General features: G+C 35.5%; 1 protein-coding gene across 1 annotated transcript in view; it reads right to left on the bottom strand.

The window, feature by feature from the left end:
* Usp14 (ubiquitin specific protease 14) overlaps positions 1–19850 on the bottom strand; it is a 156219-nt gene that overhangs the window by 14466 nt on the left and 121903 nt on the right. The window contains exons 12-16 of the mRNA XM_090372138.1: positions 19641–19733; positions 14260–14385; positions 7691–7769; positions 5999–6106; positions 330–404 (exon numbers count right to left, since the gene is read on the bottom strand). Coding sequence (XP_090228264.1) covers positions 330–404; positions 5999–6106; positions 7691–7769; positions 14260–14385; positions 19641–19733 — 481 coding nt within the window. The remainder of the gene's footprint in view (positions 1–329; positions 405–5998; positions 6107–7690; positions 7770–14259; positions 14386–19640; positions 19734–19850) is intronic.

Below are 19850 nucleotides of genomic sequence, written 5' to 3'. Positions count from 1 at the left end.
AAAATGTTTATGGCAGTGGAAACTGCTTCAGACTTAATTATGAATCATGATCGAGACGTAGAGTGTAGCATTAATGCCTGACAAGTGTTAGAAAATACCATTTAATGTTACCGAGAACTCCACAAAGAAAAGAAGAAAAACAAAATGGTGCAACTTATATTAGATAGCTTTTCTTTATTCAGTAAAATTTTATAGCTTTCATTTGAGAAATGGCTTTCAATGTGAAAGCAATTCACAAAAAAAAAAAAAAAGTGCAAAGTTAATTTATAATTATACTACATTTATCATTTTCATTTGAATTCACAGAAAAATTAAAACTGCAAATTTACCTCCTCCAGAGAGCTTCAGAATATCTTCAGACGTTACCAGAGATACTTTATCATCATCACATTTGAACCAATCATCTAATAAAAAAATGAATACCTTTTATAAATTGCCATAGATTAAGAAAGTCTACACAAGACAAACACTAGCCAAATTATAGTATTATAAATAGTGTACCTAATCCTGAATGTTTTCAGAGTTTCACTTGCATATTTAATAACCTGTCTTACATATCAATGTAACGTAATCAAAGATATTCATGACATATTTGTTCTCAAGTATTTACAATTTCTGTTAACCATAATTCAAAATATTTCACATTTCTTCAAAATGAAGCATTCACACCAATCATAAAACATTGGTCCTAGGATTCCTGTAACTATTTTATTTGATTGTGCTGAACACTTAAGTTCTTAACAACTGACCAGATTAAACTTTAGCATTAGTAGAGGCATATGATGCAAGAAAGCAAGCTTATTCAGCATCAGCCAAAAAAAAAAAAAAACTTCCACTTCACTCCTCCGTTCGTTCAAAATACCTGTCCAGCTGAGCCTTAAATTTATTTAGGCTATCAACTTCAACAACAAGAGATGGAAGTCTGTTCCACCAACCAACTATCCGTTGGCTAAAGGCAAATTTCCGTACATCTATCTTACATCTGTCTTTCCTCAATTTGAATTTATGCCCTCTCAGGTGATTATTCTGAGCAAGAGGCAGTATCCCATCAGCATTGAGCATGCTCAAACCATTCAAGGCTTTGTACACCTCTATCAGATCACCTCGCCGGTGCCTAGTCTCCAGACACTGCAATTTGCAAAACTTAAGTCTTTCTTCGTAAGAGCAACCCTTCGTTCCATTCACTAACCTTGTTGCCCTTCTCTGTACTCATTCCAGCAGCTCCACATCCTTCTTGAAATGAGGCCTCCAGACCTGTATACAGTACTCAAGGTGCGGCCTGACCATTGCCTTATACAAGGGAATAATCACCTCCCTATCCCTGCTAGAAAAATTCCTGTATATCATTGATAAGACACCATGAGCTACTCTTGCAGCCCGTCTGCACTGCTCAGAGAACTTCATATCTGCCTGCACAATTACCCCCAGGTCCTTCTCATTCTCTACCATTGTCAGTGCAGTACCACAGAGTTGATACGTTGCTCTGGGGTTGCTGTTTCCCATATGTAGTACTTTACATTTGTCAATGTTAAACTTCATTTGCCACCTCTCAGCCCATCTGCTCAAGCTTTCCAGATCCTGTTGCAGCAGCATAGCGTCAGTAGCATCCTTAACAACCCTGCCAACCTTTGTATCGTCTGCAAACTTGGACATTAAGCTTGATATACCATCATCAATATTATTTATAAATACAGAAAACAACAATGGACCCAACACTGAACCCAGAGGGACTCCACTAATAACATTAGTCCACGATGAGCAGTGTCCGTTAATTAGCACTCTCTGTCTTCTGCCACTCAACCATCCCTTTATCCACAATTTGCCACCAATGCCACACTGCTCCAATTTGTGCAGCAGTCTTCCATGTGCAACAGTATCAAAGGCCTTTCTAAGATCCAAATATATAATATCAAAGTTATTCCCTGCATCCAATTCTTTTGTGACCACATCATAGTATCCAATCAAATTGGTGAGGCAAGACCTTCCCTTAACAAAACCATGCTGTGTCTGAGCTATAACTGAATTCTTGTCAAGATGATCCTGCAGTGCTTCTTTAACCAGTGCTTCCATTAATTTTCCTGGAACAGAAGTTAAACTCACAGGTCCAGAATTACTTGTGTCAGCCTTTGATCCTCCTTTGTGAATTGGGGTTACATTTGCACATCTCTAGTCTGTGGGTACCTCTCCTGAGTCCAAGGAAGCTCTCATAATTATGGCTAAGGGTTTGCTTACTTCCTTTGCTGCCTCCTTTAATAAAACTGGATAGATTCCATCCGCCCCAGGTGCCTTTCTTGTGTTTATCTTCAACAATTTCTCCTCCACTTTACTCTCAATTATTACAAGATCATCTAGCTTACTGCCAGTGTTTACTTCATCTATGGCATTCCCCTTCCTGAATAACTCCTCATGTGTGAATGTAGAAGCAAAATATTGATTGAGTTTGTTAGCTACCTGAGCAGGATCATGAACAGTTGAACCATCGATATCAAGTGGACCAATCTGATTCATCCCCTTCCTTCTAGAGTTTACATAAATAAAGAACTCCTTGCTGTTTTTCTTTGCATCCCTTGCCAAATCATAGGCTTCTGTGTCACATGTTAATTTATATGTATCCCATGCATTTTTCTTCTCTGCCATATGTCTCATTAGTTCATCTGACATCCATTTAGGCCTAAACCTTGAACAATATTTCTTAGTTGGTATGTAAAGCCTAGTAGCTTCCAAGATAAGTTCTTTGAATGCTTCCCATTTTGAGTTTGCTGTTGGTAACATCATCAGTTGGTCCCAACGTATAGAATTTAAATACTGTCTCAGACCATCGTAGTCACCTTTACGAAAGCAATAACCCTTCCCTTTACCCCCGATGGTAGTTACCTCCTTGAGTAAATCCCACTTCAGCACACTGTGATCACTGCCACCTAGTGGTTCCTTTATCTGCAGATTCTTAATGCATGAAGAATCACTACTGATAATCAAATCAAGAGTATTGCTCCCTCTAGTTGCCTCCCGAATATGCTGATTTAGAAAACAATCATCCAATAAATCCACAAAAGCCTTGCTAGTGTGTGAGTGCCAAACCCACAAATTCCAGTCAATATCTGGGAAATAAACAATAATAAAAATTAATAATCACAATATATAACTTACTGGTAATGTTGAAAGTGGGGTTAAGAATAAAGGATAAAGTTATACAAGAATAAGTAAGTTTTTGAGAGAAAATATTTCTCTCAAAATTGAATTGTATACTTCAGCTTTTATCATTTTTTGTTATTAAACATTACATTTATAAACATAAACCATTATGGTAACACATACGAGGTATGGCAAAAAAGTTCCTGGACTAGTGTAATTAAAATAACACATGAAGGAGCTCAAAAATGATTTTATTTTTATTCTAAATAATCAGCACCTGACTGAACATTTACTACGCCGTTCTAAAAGTTTCGGAAAAGAGTCAGCACAGAGATGATGTTCGGTTCAGCAGTTACGTTTTTCTTTACGTCCTCAACAACCCGAAATCTCTTTCCTTTGAGTTTTCACCTTGGGCAAGATAAAGAAATCTGATTAAACTAGATCATGAGAATACAGTGGATGGTTGATCTGTACAATGCTAATTTCATCAGAAATGTCTTTACAACACAGAATAGGCAGGGGCATTGTCATGCAACAAGAACCAGCTGCCTTTCTTTCAAAAATTGTAGTCTCACTCTGGAAACGCACTTTAATAATCTTTGAAGCACTTATATGTAGAATACAGCATTGACTCTCCCCCCCCCATCAGGTTCATATTTCTGAAATCTGGAAGATTTCAGTCAAGTGTTTGATATGTGTTTTGATTCTGAAATTCTTCTAGGAAATCCAGAAGAGTTGGCAGGTTGGTACGTAAGGGAAGAAAGATTTAGCTGCTGACTGATTGAAATTTCATGCAAAAACATGGCCACTTCCACCTCCAAAATATCTACAAATATGAGTGTCCACAGTTTCCAATTTAATAAGTTCTATGGGTGATTAAAATCAGCATGATTAAATTCATGCATTGAGGCGCATGTGCATACACATATAATTTCTTGCTTAACACAACATAACCCGAGGGGCTCACATCTGGTGAGTATGGGCTTAGCACACCCAGGGTCCTGAGCTGGATATCATCATTCTTCTCTTTCTTGGTGATTCCCTTCTACTTCTGACTCTTGTTTTCTTTCTCAGGGGGTAACTCAATTTTTTTGTGGCTGGTGCAGCAAAAGCCTCAGGCTTCCCTGCACCATATTACACATATAATTTCTTGCTTAACACAACATAACCCGAGGGGCTCACATCTGGTGAGTATGGGCTTAGCACACCCAGGGTCCTGAGCTGGATATCATCATTCTTCTCTTTCTTGGCGATTCCCTTCTACTTCTGACTCTTGTTTTCTTTCTCAGGGGGTAACTCAATTTTTTTGTGGCTGGTGCAGCAAAAGCCTCAGGCTTCCCTGCACCATATGGCTAATTATAATAATAATAATAAAATAATAAAAATATCAGTTCTTGCAAAGTGTTGCGTAAAGCAAAATACGTTAAGAAAACAATCTCCCTAGAAACAATAATGCAAAATGTATAGCATGCATAGTGGGGGGGGGGGGGAGAGAGAGAGAGAGAGAGAGAGAGAGAGAGAGAGAGAGAGAGAGAGAGAGAGAGAGAGAGAGAGAGAGAGAGAGAGAGATGCATCCCACACACAGCAAATTGCCTGCAATGATAATACCTGACATAGTAATACTTTATGTGCAAATTGCAGAGGGGTTGTGAGTAATCCTAGATTTTTTAAAACCACATGCAAGGCAAACGCAACATGAATTAGAAACTGATAACAGTGAGAATTAACATGGTAGTCTGAGAAATGTAATACTGAAGTATGAATATTATAAATGCCCAAGTGAATTATGTATATTTCACTGGGGACCAAGCCACAGGTTCCACAGGATGGGAGAAGCCAGTCATGTTTATCCCTTTTTATTTCAACAGATGGCAAATATAAAATAACAATAAAGTTTGGGTAAATATGATTTACATATGTTCACAAATATTCTGGAAAAAATAATGCACTGTGCATCACAGTGTATGAATAGATATATGGATATTATGCACTAATGTAATGCACAGTGCAAATATATATATATATATCCAAAGTATATAAAATGCATAAATAAATAAACCAACACAGATCCAATTAATGCCATCTTATAAGATTAAACATTACATCCGATATATTATTTAAGATGTTAGTTATAGCGGTAGAGTCTAATGGTGTAATTATAATCAAAATTTAGCAGGTTATAGTGTATACCGAGAAAAAAACCCGTACGATATAACGGCCCAAGAAACATAAAAACTTATGTAAGCGCCTACGGCAACCTGGAAAAAAATATATATGCAATATAACATATCAAATTTATATTATAAATAAAATAATATTATGTTAATTATAGGTATAAAGATACATTGAAAGGGATTTTTCGAGGGCTAACCCTCTCAATGGATCAACCATAATTAACGAGCTATCCGTTTTTGCTGGACGATGACAACAGAAACGGATAGCTCGTTAATTATGGTTGATACATTAAGAGGGTTAGCCCTCGAAAAAGTCCCTTTCAATGTATCTTTATACCTATAATTAACATAATATTATTTTATTTATAATATAAATTTGATATGTTATATTGCATATATATTTTTTTCCAGGTTGCTGTAGGCGCTTACATAAGTCTTTATGTTTCTTGGGCCATTATATCGTACGGGTTTTTTTCTCGGTATACACTATAACCTGCTAAATTTTGATTATAATTAGACTCTACCGCTATAACTAACATCTTAAATATATATATATATATACATCTGCACAAATATGATAATCCTCTTTACATGACAATGCTACCATTAGAGATTAACAACTACAATTATTCCTACATAATTTTAACACAAAGCTACACTCATTAAATGACATTTATATTAAGAAAACCTACCACCCTTTCGCCGAATCCAAGCAACATAATGACCACTTGAACTGGAACGCCCTCTATGAGTAAGGACAGATATTAATTCATAGTACCCGCTGTTATTTGATCCAGGATCTAGTCATCCATGTGGTTTAGAACATATTAAAACAAAATAACTGTTTTATTAAAATTCATAAAAGCCAAATTCATAAAGAGAAGATATACAGGGTGTTTCAAAAATGGTCAATAATTTAAAGGTGAAAAGTACAAACTAAAATAAGCAAAAAAGTCCCAGTGAACACCAGGCTGCAAATGAACCTTTTCCGATATAATTCACATTTTCTGTTAAGATCCGCCACTGACTATGGGAGCACTAGTTTAGCAAAAAGCTGTGAGTCCTTTGCTAAGGGTGGTTTTATTAAACATAAGATAATATATAGTTTTAATTTTTGGTTTCAATACCACAGGATTTTACGATTATTACATGTTACAAGATGTTCTTTGTAACACCCTTTCCTCGACATCAGGTGTTATGCTTCTGGGCCTACTTGCTCGTACTCCATGTGCGAAGCGCCCATGTTCTCTAAGGCATTGATGTACCCTGATGAATGTGCACCTGTTGAGCTGCCTTCAGTGGGGAAATGCTTCTTGGTACAAACGTTCAGTCTCAAGTGCACTGCCATTGGCTTTACCATACATGAAGTGTATGCCCACATACTCTTCATTGCTGTAACCTCTTTCCATGTTGACTATCCTTTGACAAGTACTAGTATGCCTGCTACATTTTAGAGCATTGAGAGAGAAGAAACGGAGAGAATGAGCATAACCTAACCTAAACAAACAAGTCAGTGGTGGATCCCAACTAGAAATGTGCAATATCTCGAAAACAATTCGCTTAAGGACCCATGTTTACTAGGCTTTTTTGCATATTGTAGTCTGCACAATTCACCTTTAAATTATTGACCATCACTTTTGAAACACCTTGTATATAAAATACTGAAAAATAATTATGATAAAAGAAAACAATATTTTCTCTGGACTGAGTATTAATGGCCTAACAAATAGCTGAAGCCACAATGAATAGAATAAAACAGCAGCTGAAAATCTACATATAAAAGCAATTTAAAAATTTTAATTTAATATTAATTCAGTTTTAATTAAAACCTAAATATCATGCCTTCTGTGCACAGTAATCAGTATAAAAGATAAAGTTTTTAAATGTAAAGGCTTCATGTTTAAAACAAATAAGGATCGATAAGAAAAATGCTGTAAAATTTCTAATTGCTTTCAGTGTAATGATTTCTAATCACTACACTTAGATTGGTCTGAAAGTCAGATGCCAGACTAAAGAAGGCATAATAAAATTGTTAAAATATAAATAAAATATGAAAAAAAAAAGAAGAAAAAAAGTTGAATATATTTGAATAAAGTTGAATAAAGTTCCTGTACCATTTATAAAACAACATTGCAGCACATCTTTAGTACAGAAAACTTTATTGGAGTATAAGCTAAATAGCAGTCTATACATTTGCTGAAAATTGTTATTAAATTCTTAGTGCAAGTTCAGCACATATTTTCAAGCTGCTTTAATTAACATCTACCACAATTTTTCACTTGAAATGACCTAAATAGCCTAAATACAATGTGATCTATTCTCACAGATTTAAAGTAAAACATATAAATTCAAACGTTCCAAAATACGTTCCATTTCATACTAACCATCTGAAAAAGAATAGGGATGATATTTCGCTTCTTTGGTAGCTGTATCACTGGCTTGTTCTTGAGGCATCAGTTTGGCCTGAAAATTTATAATAAATAAAATGTTGGAAAATATATAACTATACTCATATGAAAAAGTTAAGGAAATTACAATTTTTAGAAAATCACATCATCAATGGTTGAGATTTCAATAAAATTTTGTATAGCCATGAGGCCATCTATAAATGAATAACTAATAAAACTTACCAAAAACACAATGAATGTGCATGTAATGAAAGAATAATCATTAAACTAATGAAAACCATAAAAAAATGTATAACTTGAATAGAGGATTAACAGGCTGTGTGATCATCCCTTAATGCTACATACTGCCAAAAAGATTATTTATTAATCATTTCTCAGAGCTATTAGGGCATCTTGCAATTATCCTTTACAATGCATCGCAGGAATGTTTAATAGGATTCAGGTCTGGGGGATCTGGAAGGCCACTCTATTCTCTAGAAATCATTATATTCCAGAAATTCATCAACCAATTATGCTCAATGGGAAATGTGTTACTCTTAATAAAAAAAAAACAAAAAAAAAAAAAAAAGGACAAATTTCAGCATAAAACAACTAAAATGGCTGTAAGCAGCTCTCTATTATTGAGCAGTCAGGGCTCTGACCACAGATATGGAGGGACATATGGCCATTAATGATGTCTCTCTGTCACTTTTTTTTTTTCTTTCTCTAAACTAATATTTCCCACCACCAAAACTGTCCTTTTCTCATATAATGATGGGCTCATGCATCACATGCATCATCAAAAACCTTGACTCATCAGAGTAAAAGAACTTGACTCTAGCAGCATCCCAAATATGGTGGTCTGTGATGCATTAATAAACAGGCTCGCTGTGTTATGCAAATGGGGAGAGGTTCTCAAAGTGTCACCCACCGATGTACTTCCAAGAACCCATTGAGGTATCCAAGATTAGGAAGCAAGATGTTATGCATTTAATCTAACAACACTTCATATGTATACAAATAGTTTATACTCCTTTATTCAATTCAATTTACACTACTGATTAGTATATATGTTTTAAAAATATTCAATTTTGTGTGTTTTTATGGTTATGTCCACCTGACCTTTCCAGTATATTTGCATTAGCATTAGTTGAGGCATATAATGCAAGAGAACAAGCTTATACAGCATCAGCCAAAAAAAAAAAAACCTTCCCATTTTTGTTTGTCTCTTTCAGCCTTAAATTTATTTAAGCTATCAACTTCTGCAACAACAGATACAAGCCTGCTCCAGCAATCAACTACCCGCTGGCTAAAGGCAAACTTCTGCAAATCTATTCTACAATTGTCTTTCCTCAATTTGAATCGATGCCCCCCTCAGGTTTGTAATCTGAGCAAGCGGAAGAATCTCATCAGCATTGAGCCTGCTCAAACCATTCAAGGCTTTATACACCTCAATCAGATCACCTCAGAGGTGCCTAGTCTCCAGACTGCAACTTGCAGAACTTAAGCCTTTCTTGGTAAGGGCACCACTTTGTTCCTCTCACCAATCTTGTTGCCCTTATTTGTACGCATTCTAGTAATATGTTGCTGACCAATGGAGATAAAAGTGTGAGTATCCCTTGCACTTTTTATAGGAATACAACTCAATTTCCTAGCACAATTCCTTTATGTTTAGCCTTGTGAGACATTGTTTAACTTGATATAGTATGAAGCCAATGAGAGCTTTAATGTAAAATGACATATAGACCGTTTTATCTTGCAGCTGACTGTTAAAGCCAATTTTCTAATGTTGCTGTTGTCCATAACAGCAACATTGAAAAATGATCTTTATGTTCCTGCGATTACATGTTATTATATCCTGGAAGTGGTTCCATAGTCTTGAGATGCTTTTAAATGTACTGAAGGAAGGTGGTGGTCTTCATATTGTTGGTCCACCTCTAAGCTTCCAGCAGTTCTCCACTGTTTACAATTATCTAGCAAAATAAAAGTGAAAAATATCATTTAAACTCATTTCTGAAGGGTGTTGGATGAAATTTGCATGTTGCAAGTTTTATGCACATTTCCTGAAAGAGCACATGTGAAAATTTATATTGCGATTAATATTTCTTCTCTCTTACACATTAATTTTGTCTCAAGTAGAAGAAAACATGTAACTTCCTTAACTTCAGCTTATGAGTATATAAAGATAAGCAGATTAGAGTATGAGTGGGGAAATGGAAAAAAATAAATAAGTGCCTGAAAAATAAAAGCAGATTAAATAAAATACTACAAATAGTACTTAATGCTATATATCCTAAGATTTTAACTTCTTCATCAAGGGTCAGCAGCCAAAACCAAAGGAAATACAGCAAAGAAGTAAGGCCTCTGTTTCTGATATGAAATATATGTAGCCAGAGGTAAAAAGTGAGCTGAAGTATATATCACAGCTAACCCAACAGAGACAAAAACGGAAAGGAGTAAGAAACAAATGAAATCTAATATAGTTGGGGAAGGGCGTTACGTGGTTGTTATCCATTAAGAATTATTAATATGTATAATTAACCACTCTTTTACCACGTAGAGTTTTTAATATATATTTTATTAAGCAGAGCCTAAACTAATATATACATTAATATATACAATTATTATTAGTTTAGGCTGTGCTTAATAAAATATATATTAAAAACTCCACGTGGTAAAAGAGTGGTTAATTATATATATTAATAATTCTTGAATGAAATCTAATTAAAATTAAAAGTAAAAAGCAAAAATCAAGATAAAATTAAATCCAATAAAATTGAATAAAATAGCAAGCAACTCTAAATGAGTTTGAACAAAAGAAATGTAATATGAAGATGAAAGAATATATTCAAAGAAGGACAACTTACTGTGGGCCGAGGGAAGCAAACGTCAGCAAGGCAGTATCGGTGAACCAAATAAGTTAGCAAATTAGTGTATTTATAACACGTTAAAGTAACCCCAAGTGGGGGGGAGAAGGTGTAAATAGAAGAAGGTAAAAAGAAGGTCAAAGTAAACTTTACCTGAGTGACGGGGAGGTCGGCAATTAAACAAATGAGGGGAGAAATACAAAGTAGCATTAAAAGACTCTAAACTTTGTTGGAGACAAAAAAAAGTGAAAGATAGCAGAAAATCAGCATCTCAAATATTGCTTTCGGTCAACCTAATCGCTCACAAGAAATAAAAAACATAGGGTGTAAGAACAGTAAAAAGCAATTGGAAGAATGGGAATACAGAGAGTGATCGGGCAGTCCGGGGTTGTGAAACCCGTACCAATAAGTTTCGCAATCCCAGTCATTGGTTCCTGGACATAGATCTGGGCATATGCTTCATGTGTTTAAGTCAGTAATGGTATTGTATTATAAAAAAAATAAGACTAAACAATGACGAAAATAACTATCAAAACATAATATCCTCGTAGTTAGCCAATCAGTGGGCACAATCGATTGGCTAACTAGGGATATTATGTTTTGATAGTTATTTTCATTTTTTATTTTTGTTTAGTTTTATATTTTTTATTATCCCCATAGTTAGCCAATTGGTAGGCACAATCGATTTGGTTTGGTTTAGGTTTACTGGCGTAACAGAAACCTAGGCTATAATGCACCAGTCACGGGGCACAATCAATTGGCTAACTACGGGGATATTATGTTTTGATAGTTATTTTCGTTTTTGACATTGTCCATTCATATTTTTTATAATACAATACCATTACTGACTTAAACACATGAAGTATAAGCCCAAACCTATGTCCAGGGACCTACTATTGGTACGGGTTTCATAACCCCAAACTGCCCGAGCACCACTGTATTCCCCTTCTTCCAATTGCTTTTTACTGTTCTTACACCCTATGTTTTTTATTTCTCGTTAAGAGGTAACACAAGTTACCTCTTAACATATAATACTCTCCCTCCCTCCCTCCCTCCCTCCCTCCCACAGTCAGCAGGTCATGGAGTATCTCTTATATATGAATAATACAAAATACTAGGAGTAAATTAATACAAGAAATTAGTACAGTTAATTATTATCTGTACTGGGATGCAACCATGTATCCCTTTGCACCATGATAGTTATATCCCAATCAGTCAGTAAACTCAGTTACACTGTAATTTTGTTAATGCAAACTTTATTTATTTCTTTATGGCTTCTATCCTGGTCACCCACAATGAAATTGTCACCTTGGCCACAAGCACTTGTGTGTTTTGTGAAATGGTTAATCCAGCTTTGGTTCTTGCATGAATAACCATACACCCTTTAGGCCCCTTAAGACCATATAACTGGTTAGGAACAATTCTTTTCACCAGGCTTAACATATTCTGTTCCATCTAACAGAAATACAGAAAACATTTTCAGTTTCGGATCATTGTACCGTCTACATCAGTGGTTCCCAATGGTGTGCTACAAGATTAGGAAAAATTCCACCAAGTTCGATGGCAATCGCTATTTCAGCATGCCGTTAATATTCGTATTTTAACTTAAAGTGTGACGATTGACAAAAGATTGGGAACCACTGCTCTACATAATGAATTAGAGAAATTTTTCATACATGTCACAGCAACTACAAGCAATAAGACTATGTCAAAAGTAAATAAACATTTTGAGTCACACACACACGTGTGCACACGCACGCAGGCAGGCATGGCATTATGATGAAATCTTGATGAGTATGCAGAGCAGGCTGTGAAGTGTATAGAGTCTAAGAATGTTAAAATGCAACTGGAACAGCTGCATATTAACGTATCCTGTACACATCTGCATATTAACGTATCCTGTACACATCTGCATATTAACATATCCTGTATACATCTACATATGTGACATCTACAAGTCACATATTCTATATTCATTATTATGCACCACTGTGCTAAAGTTATAGTATTCTACTGACCTACACTTTTTGTTATAAATGAAAACATTTATAGCACATAGTAAAATTTTATAAATTTAACTAAGTTAAAGCGAATACACAAATAACAAAAGATCAGCCTATTGGTGACTGCAAATAGTGTGACATTTTGTGAGAACTGAGTTGTGTCCCACTTTCTCAGTGAAATCACAATGGTTAGATCGCATTAAAGTTAACTAATAACTGAAGACTTTCACAAGTGCACATGTGGGATTCACATACCTCACTAGATCTTACAGGACTTTCATTTTAGAATAGCCACTTTGATGTCAACAGCTCACATAACTCTTGTTTATCTAAAGGACTGTTTTAACTTTAAGAATTAAATCTTAATTAGCAAGTAAGGTTTCAGCAAGCTGGTATTTTAACCTACTATGGCGTGTCCTTAATGAAATGTTTCTGGGTAAGAGAATATGCTGTTAGTTCACTTGTAGGCACTTGTTTGGCTTCCTAGGAAATGGAATTAACTTCCTAGGAGCTATAGATATATCTCCTGTGATGAAGAACTATGGGTAATTATTAAAGAAGTTATCAAACAACATAACAGGGCCATGGATGAGTTGAAGAGTGCTGTAAAAAGTGCTTTTAGAAATACAACCAACTTTATGTTGCATAATATTTCACATTGAAAGTGGCAATGTATTACCCTTTGCAAAGAATACCAAGGTATCAATAAAGAATATCAATATTATGGATCACCCAAACCAAAAGTAACATTTTGTTGATTATATTTATTAAATATTACCATTAAAAAGTGTATTTTAGTTTACAAGTCCAACAACCTTTGAAAGCACTAGTTGCAAAGGAGATAAGATCATCTCAGCAAACTTTGGAATACTTTGAACAATGCAGACAGGCTGCCAGGGCAGGTCATGGGGTTTTGTCAATGATATATAGGAACTTTGCTAGCAGGGAGAAGGAGGTGATTGTCCCTCTGTATAAGGCAATGGTCAGGCCATGCCTTGAGTACTGCGTACAGGTCTGGAGGCCTAATTTTAGGAAGGATGTAGATTTATTTGAGCGTGTATAGAGAAGGGCAACAAGATTGGTGAGGGGAATGAAGGGATCCTCTTACCAAGAGAGGCTTAAGTTCTGCAAATTGCAGTGGCTGGAGACTAGGCAACTGCGCGGTGATCTGATTGAGGTGTATTAGGCCTTGAATGGGTTGAACACGCTGAATTCTGATGGGATCCTTCCACTTCTTTAGATTACAAACGTAAGGGGGCATAAATTCAAATTAAGAAAGGAGAGATGTAGAATAGATGTGCGAAAATTTGCCTTTAGCCAGCGGGTGGTTAATTGCTGGAACAAACTTCCATCTGTCGTTGTGGAAGTTGATAGGTTGAATAAATTTAAGGAGGAACTGGACAGGCATTTGGAGGGAATGGTGTGATTTTTTTTTTTTTTTTTTGGCTGATGCTGCATAAGCTCATACACTTGCTTTCTTGCATCACATGCCACTACTACTACTACTACTACTACTACTACTACTACCTTCAGTAAGTGCCACTGAAATTATTTCTTTCAGTCTCAATGCAGCATGATGTTAAGTGTGTATATTTAATATTTTACGTTATGTATAAATATTTGTCTGCCTACTGGAATACTAGCATTTAAATTTTATGAGGAGTAAGAAGACAGCTTAAAAATCATTTATACTTACCTTTTGTGCTTCTTCAACTTTTTTATCTTCTTGTTCTTTAAACTTTGTTCTCATAGGAGTTAATTTCTGTTTTAATTCATCTGTGCACAAATCAAATACATCTAGTCTCATGGGAAATTTTACATCCTAAATGAAAATTAATACAAAGATATTTATTTCATTAAAAACTTAAAGGAATCACTAAGACAACACTGTTTTTATTCTTACTGGAATCTCACCAGTTAGTTTCTTACTAGAATATCTCTGGAACTGAATACAATATTCCAAATAAGGTCTCATCATCATTTTATATTATGAAGTCTATTCAATAAAGAAATTACTGTAATTTTTTTTTTTTCAACATATACCTATATTAATCATCCATATTTTGATGGCCCTTTTCAAATTACCCCATTTGATGAAATGCACTTATTCCAACATTTATGCCATTCTTCAAAAACATGGTGGAAGCCATTTTTTGACATGCATTTGAGAATTGCCGCTGACTCTTATAATTTCTTCTGACGACCAAAAACATTTTCCTCACAGCTCCTTCTTTAACTCTGGAAATAAAAAAAAAATGCAGGGTGCATGGCAGGGCTGTAGGGTGGATGAGGAACACAACTTTGGCTAAGTACTTGATGATGATATGAGCAATCCAAGGTCTCACATTGTTGTGATGCAACATCCACCTGCCTGCATGCAGTTGTGGTTATTTGCAACAAATATGATCTCGCAAGTGTGCAGTAGAGTTCTGTAGTAAGGTCCCATGTATGATGTGGCACAACATGCTGCTAAACCATTCCTTGAATGTCAAAAAAAAAAAAAAAAAAAGATAACTTTTCCTGCAGAAGCCACAACTTTTGCTTTTTTCAGTGTTGGAAATAATATAGACTTCCAAACAGAGAGTCATCATTTCAACCCAGAGCAATCTCTGGGTTGAAATGATGAAGCCATCGCTCATCCATTGTTATCATCTTGTGCAGAACCTCACCATCTTTGGTAAAGATCGATCTGTTGCAGCTCCTGACAAACCTCCATGTGAACGTACTATTGCTCAGGTGTAAGTAGTCTTGGAATGCAGCAGGCACAAACACATGGCATATGCAAATGGTCATGGAGAATACCGTGTGTATGTGTGTGCTTCCTACTGATATTCTCAACATCTCTGCCAGCTGTCTTACTGTTATATGATGATTTCTTTCATAATTACAGAAGCAGTGGTTATGGTTTTATGGTGAGAGCAACATTGGAGCTTCAGGACCACCAATTTTTGTGATTAAATCACATCCATCTTTAAACATTCTAAACCACCTGCAAGCTGTGCTGTATGGAAGCACAGATTCACTATAAGCCTTTTTTAACATTTCATGCACTTCAGCTGATGTTTTTTTGAGATGCAAACAAAATTTGAGAGCAGCATACCATTCCTCATGTGTCACGTCCATTTATGTAGTCAAAACTGAAGAGGCATAAACTTGAATGACCACAAAGGTCACACTGCATGCACAAGTCAACTGAGCAGTTGCTATGTGATGCAGCTTGGTTTGGTCTTAAATTCAGCAGCTCAGTTAGAAATAACAAGCAGTACGGTTGTTCATGAAAAATTATGATCATTCTCTATTGAAGCCCTCATATAATATTCATCATTGATAATACACACTGAGCATTCTTGGCCACCTGCTTACACTGCAAGGAAAACTTCTGATCTGCATGCATCATAAACTCCTAAATTTTTATTATCCTCAACTACTCTTAATTCTGTGTCCCCTAGTGTGTATATCAGCTTTAGATTTCTTTTCCCCAAATGCAAAACCTTACATTTAGCAAAATGAAATTTTAGCTGCCATCTGAAAAATGGTAAACAAAGTTTAATCATAGGTGCAGCCAATCTAAGTCATTCTGAAGCAGCACTGCCTAGTCCCAACTGCCAGCAAGGATAAAGGAGTTACTATCTCATAGTGTAAGGCAATGGTTAGGCCATGTATTGAGTACTGCATACAAGTCTGGAGCCTTGTTAGTGGAAGGATGTGGATCTGTTAGAGCAGGTGCAGAGAAGAGCAATGAGATTAATGAGAGGGAGCAAGAGGGTGCTCTTACCAGGAAAAGCTTCAGTTCTGCAAATTGCAGCATTTAGACACCTGCAAGGTCTGATTTAGGTGTTTAGGGTTCTGAATGGATTGGGTAAGCTCAATGCTGATGAAATACCTCCTCTTGCTTAGGCTAAACACATAAATTCAATTTAAGATTGGTTTCAGGTTGGATGTGTGGAAATTTGTCTTCAGACAATGGGTAGTTGACTGACAGAACAAACTTCCATCTGTTCGGAGGTGTTGTGAAGGTAGGTAGTTTGAATAGATTCAAGCAAGAACTAGCCAAACTATTGGAGTGGATGGTCTGGTGATATGGCAAGTGGTTTTTTTTTTTTTTTTGGCTGATGCTGCAGAGGTTTGCATTCTTGCATCATCTACCATTACTAATATTAATACTTACTAGCTACCTTTAAATCATCAGAAAACTTTGACAGCTTTTTCTGCTAAACATTAACATCACTGAGGAAAACTGGAAACAAGAGGGAAGGCTCCAACACTGAAAACTGAGGACACTGTTCACTACATTAGTCCACTCTGAAGAATACCCATTTATTATCATCCACTGTCTCTTTTCACTCATCCCCTGATCCTCAAGAGGATCAGGATCTTCCAGGTAATCCTCTCATGCTCCAGTTTGTACAGTATCCTCTCATGGGGAACTGAATCAAAAGCATTACTAAACAAAATTGTTTCCAATACATAAATGCTTGACTTCATCAAAGAAATCAAACAGAGTCGTCAGAAAAATTTTCCTTTCACAAAGCCATGCCTGATCCCATATGACTTCATCAAAGTAATCAAACAGGTTCATCAGAAAAATTTTCCTTTTGCAAAGCCATGCTTGATCCCATATGACTTCAATCTTATGAAGATGTTTCTATATTGCATCTTTAATCACTGATTCCACTATCCTACCCATTACAGAAGTCAATAATAGTTATTAAAAATAGTTAATAATTTCCAGCTTATTCCCTGTCTTATGAATAGACTTTGAAGAAGAGACTTTGCACTTTTCCAGTCCAAGGGAATCGACCCAAAGTCTAATGATGACCTCAGTAACAATCTTAATGGTATGATGCATTCTTTAATAACTGAATGCACACCATCTACTCCATGATAAAGCCGAAAGGCAATAAGGAACTTTATCCTATTTTAGTCTTGATAATTTTTCTGATAGGTTCTTTTAAGAAATAATTATATCATTAATATTTCTGCAACTGACTGTTTCCTTGTTCAAATGTGCTTTCAATTGTAAAAAATGGGTGCAAAGTATTTGTTAAACTTATCTATAAGCAATTGTGGCCAGATTGGCAATGATTTCATCACTTTGAACCTGGCGGGAACCTATACAATTTATTTTTTTTATGCATTAACACACGAGAAACTCTACATCCCTATTCTTAGTTCTTTTTGCCAGTGAATTCTCAAACTCAGCTTTTGCTTTTCTTGTCTAATCTAAAGTTCTCATATGTGGAAGTGCCGTAAGATAATCTGTAACTATCCTGTGCTTCCTTTCTTCCTAAGCTGCATAAAATCTGTCTCTTCATTTTAGCATAAAGTTGACAGATTTGTAACTTCTAAGGATAATTTGTTTTAAGATTTCCTGCAGAGCATTTGCATCCAGTGTTTTGAAATTATCACCCAATTTGATAGTCTCAGAAGTTTCATACACTTAAATCACCCCCCCAAAACTGAAACTTTCTCCTTCGACCATTGAAATTTCCTTCTACACTACCCACTTTATAACACTAGTTGCTACCTGCTAGTGGTTCCTGCTCTGTCAGATCTTTGATAATACTTGAATCTTATGGATGTGAAATACAATAAGTGACATCATCTACCATGTGAGAAGATCAAACTGTTTCACTGAAAATGTTAAAAAATCGATTGAACAACAGAAACAGAAACACTTGAACAGTTTGGTGACATTTCCGAGAAGTCACCTTTTTTCATCATCAGGCCCGTTAGAATGACTCCTGGATTGATATGGAATGAAAACTGGGCAGAACACTTTCATCAGTTTAAGTGCTGAAAACATTGCCAAACTGTTTAAGTGTTTCTAATAAGGTGTGTTCAATTAACTTTGTAACATTTTCAATAGAACAGCTTAATCCTTACACATGGAAGATTAGTTTTGCTTACACTTTGCTCTCAACTAATAATAATACTTGGATTCTTAGTGAAGACTAAGTCAAGAATATTTAGGCTTCCTGTACTTTCTCTGTCATATTGAAATAAGTAATAGCCATCCAGGCAGGTCAAAAACTGATCCCACAAGGTGTAATACTTGACCACTAATTCCAACTGACAAAGAGGTAAGCTAAAGGAATGAGATATTCACTCTTTCTGGCCCATTCAAGTTGCCTAAACAGATTTTTATCATATTTCCCATAATCATTAGGCCTGTGGCATAATCAACTATCACCTTTACATTACAACCAGATAACTTACACCATACTAATTCACACTTGATAAGAGGCATAATGCTCCCTGCCTGTCTCTCCTGAACAAATTATGATCACAAAGTGAAATTCCATCACCAATTTCAGGATGATAAGTCTCAGTAAGCCCTACAACATCAGCTGTAGAAGACTTGACAATCAGTGCAAATTCATTCAATTGTTAGTAACTTGTAGCATTACTATATAAACAGGTTAAATTCTTTACTTTTTTACTAACATCCATTATAATAAACTGCTTAAGTAAGCCTTAAACATATTGTGATCTGTCATAAAACTTAATGCCTCTTTTATGACTTCATCAAAGACTCGTGCCTACTTTATTCATATGAAAACCATTTCTATTAAATAAATTTGCTTTATGCCACCATTTAGCAAATAAATATTTTGCAGAACTTTATAAGTGTCTTTCTTTATATAGCAGTATGTTTTATGTTATTTGGTTTTTAAGAGCATTAGCAACTAAGGCCATATTGCTCCAGGGATATGCGGTGGTCATTCCCTGACCTTTCTACATCCTCTGTATTTGGTGGTCACGGGCTCGAACCCCGGTCTAATCAAGAAGCGTGTGCTATGCACTGCTGCTCCTGCCCACCTGGCTACGGAGGTGTCAGTATGTTTTTTATTTTTTTTTCATTATGAAATGTCACTGGGAAGTGAGAGGGAGAAGGAAGGAGGGAGAAAGAAAGATAGAAAATGCTTACTAACTATTGAATCATAGCAATTTAAAAATTTAGAGAGAGAATTTACACCTAATGATAGTTTACAAAAGGCGTCTACTTAATTGATAGTTCTCTTTTAAAAACTAGCAAATGATATCAAAACACTTTTAAACAAAGGGAAAACTTACCTTTAATATTTTAGCATTGATAGATTCTCTTTCTTTGTAATAAAAACGAACAAACTGCACGGTTAAATATGAAGGTAAACGACTTATTTCACTCTGAAATAATAATAGTAATAAAAAAACAAGACTGACAGCAGATATATAGAATAAAAATATTTAATTTTAAAATCACAATTTCTTATTTCATACTTAGAGGGAAAAAAATCATTAACC

Source organism: Mastigoproctus giganteus, chromosome 4, assembly GCF_048544385.1.
Source record: "Mastigoproctus giganteus isolate SK-2022 chromosome 4, ASM4854438v1, whole genome shotgun sequence".
NCBI classification, from domain to species: domain Eukaryota; kingdom Metazoa; phylum Arthropoda; class Arachnida; order Uropygi; family Thelyphonidae; genus Mastigoproctus; species Mastigoproctus giganteus.
The sequence above is the reverse complement of the archived record's forward strand: the minus strand, read 5'-3'. Positions and strand labels throughout refer to the sequence as shown.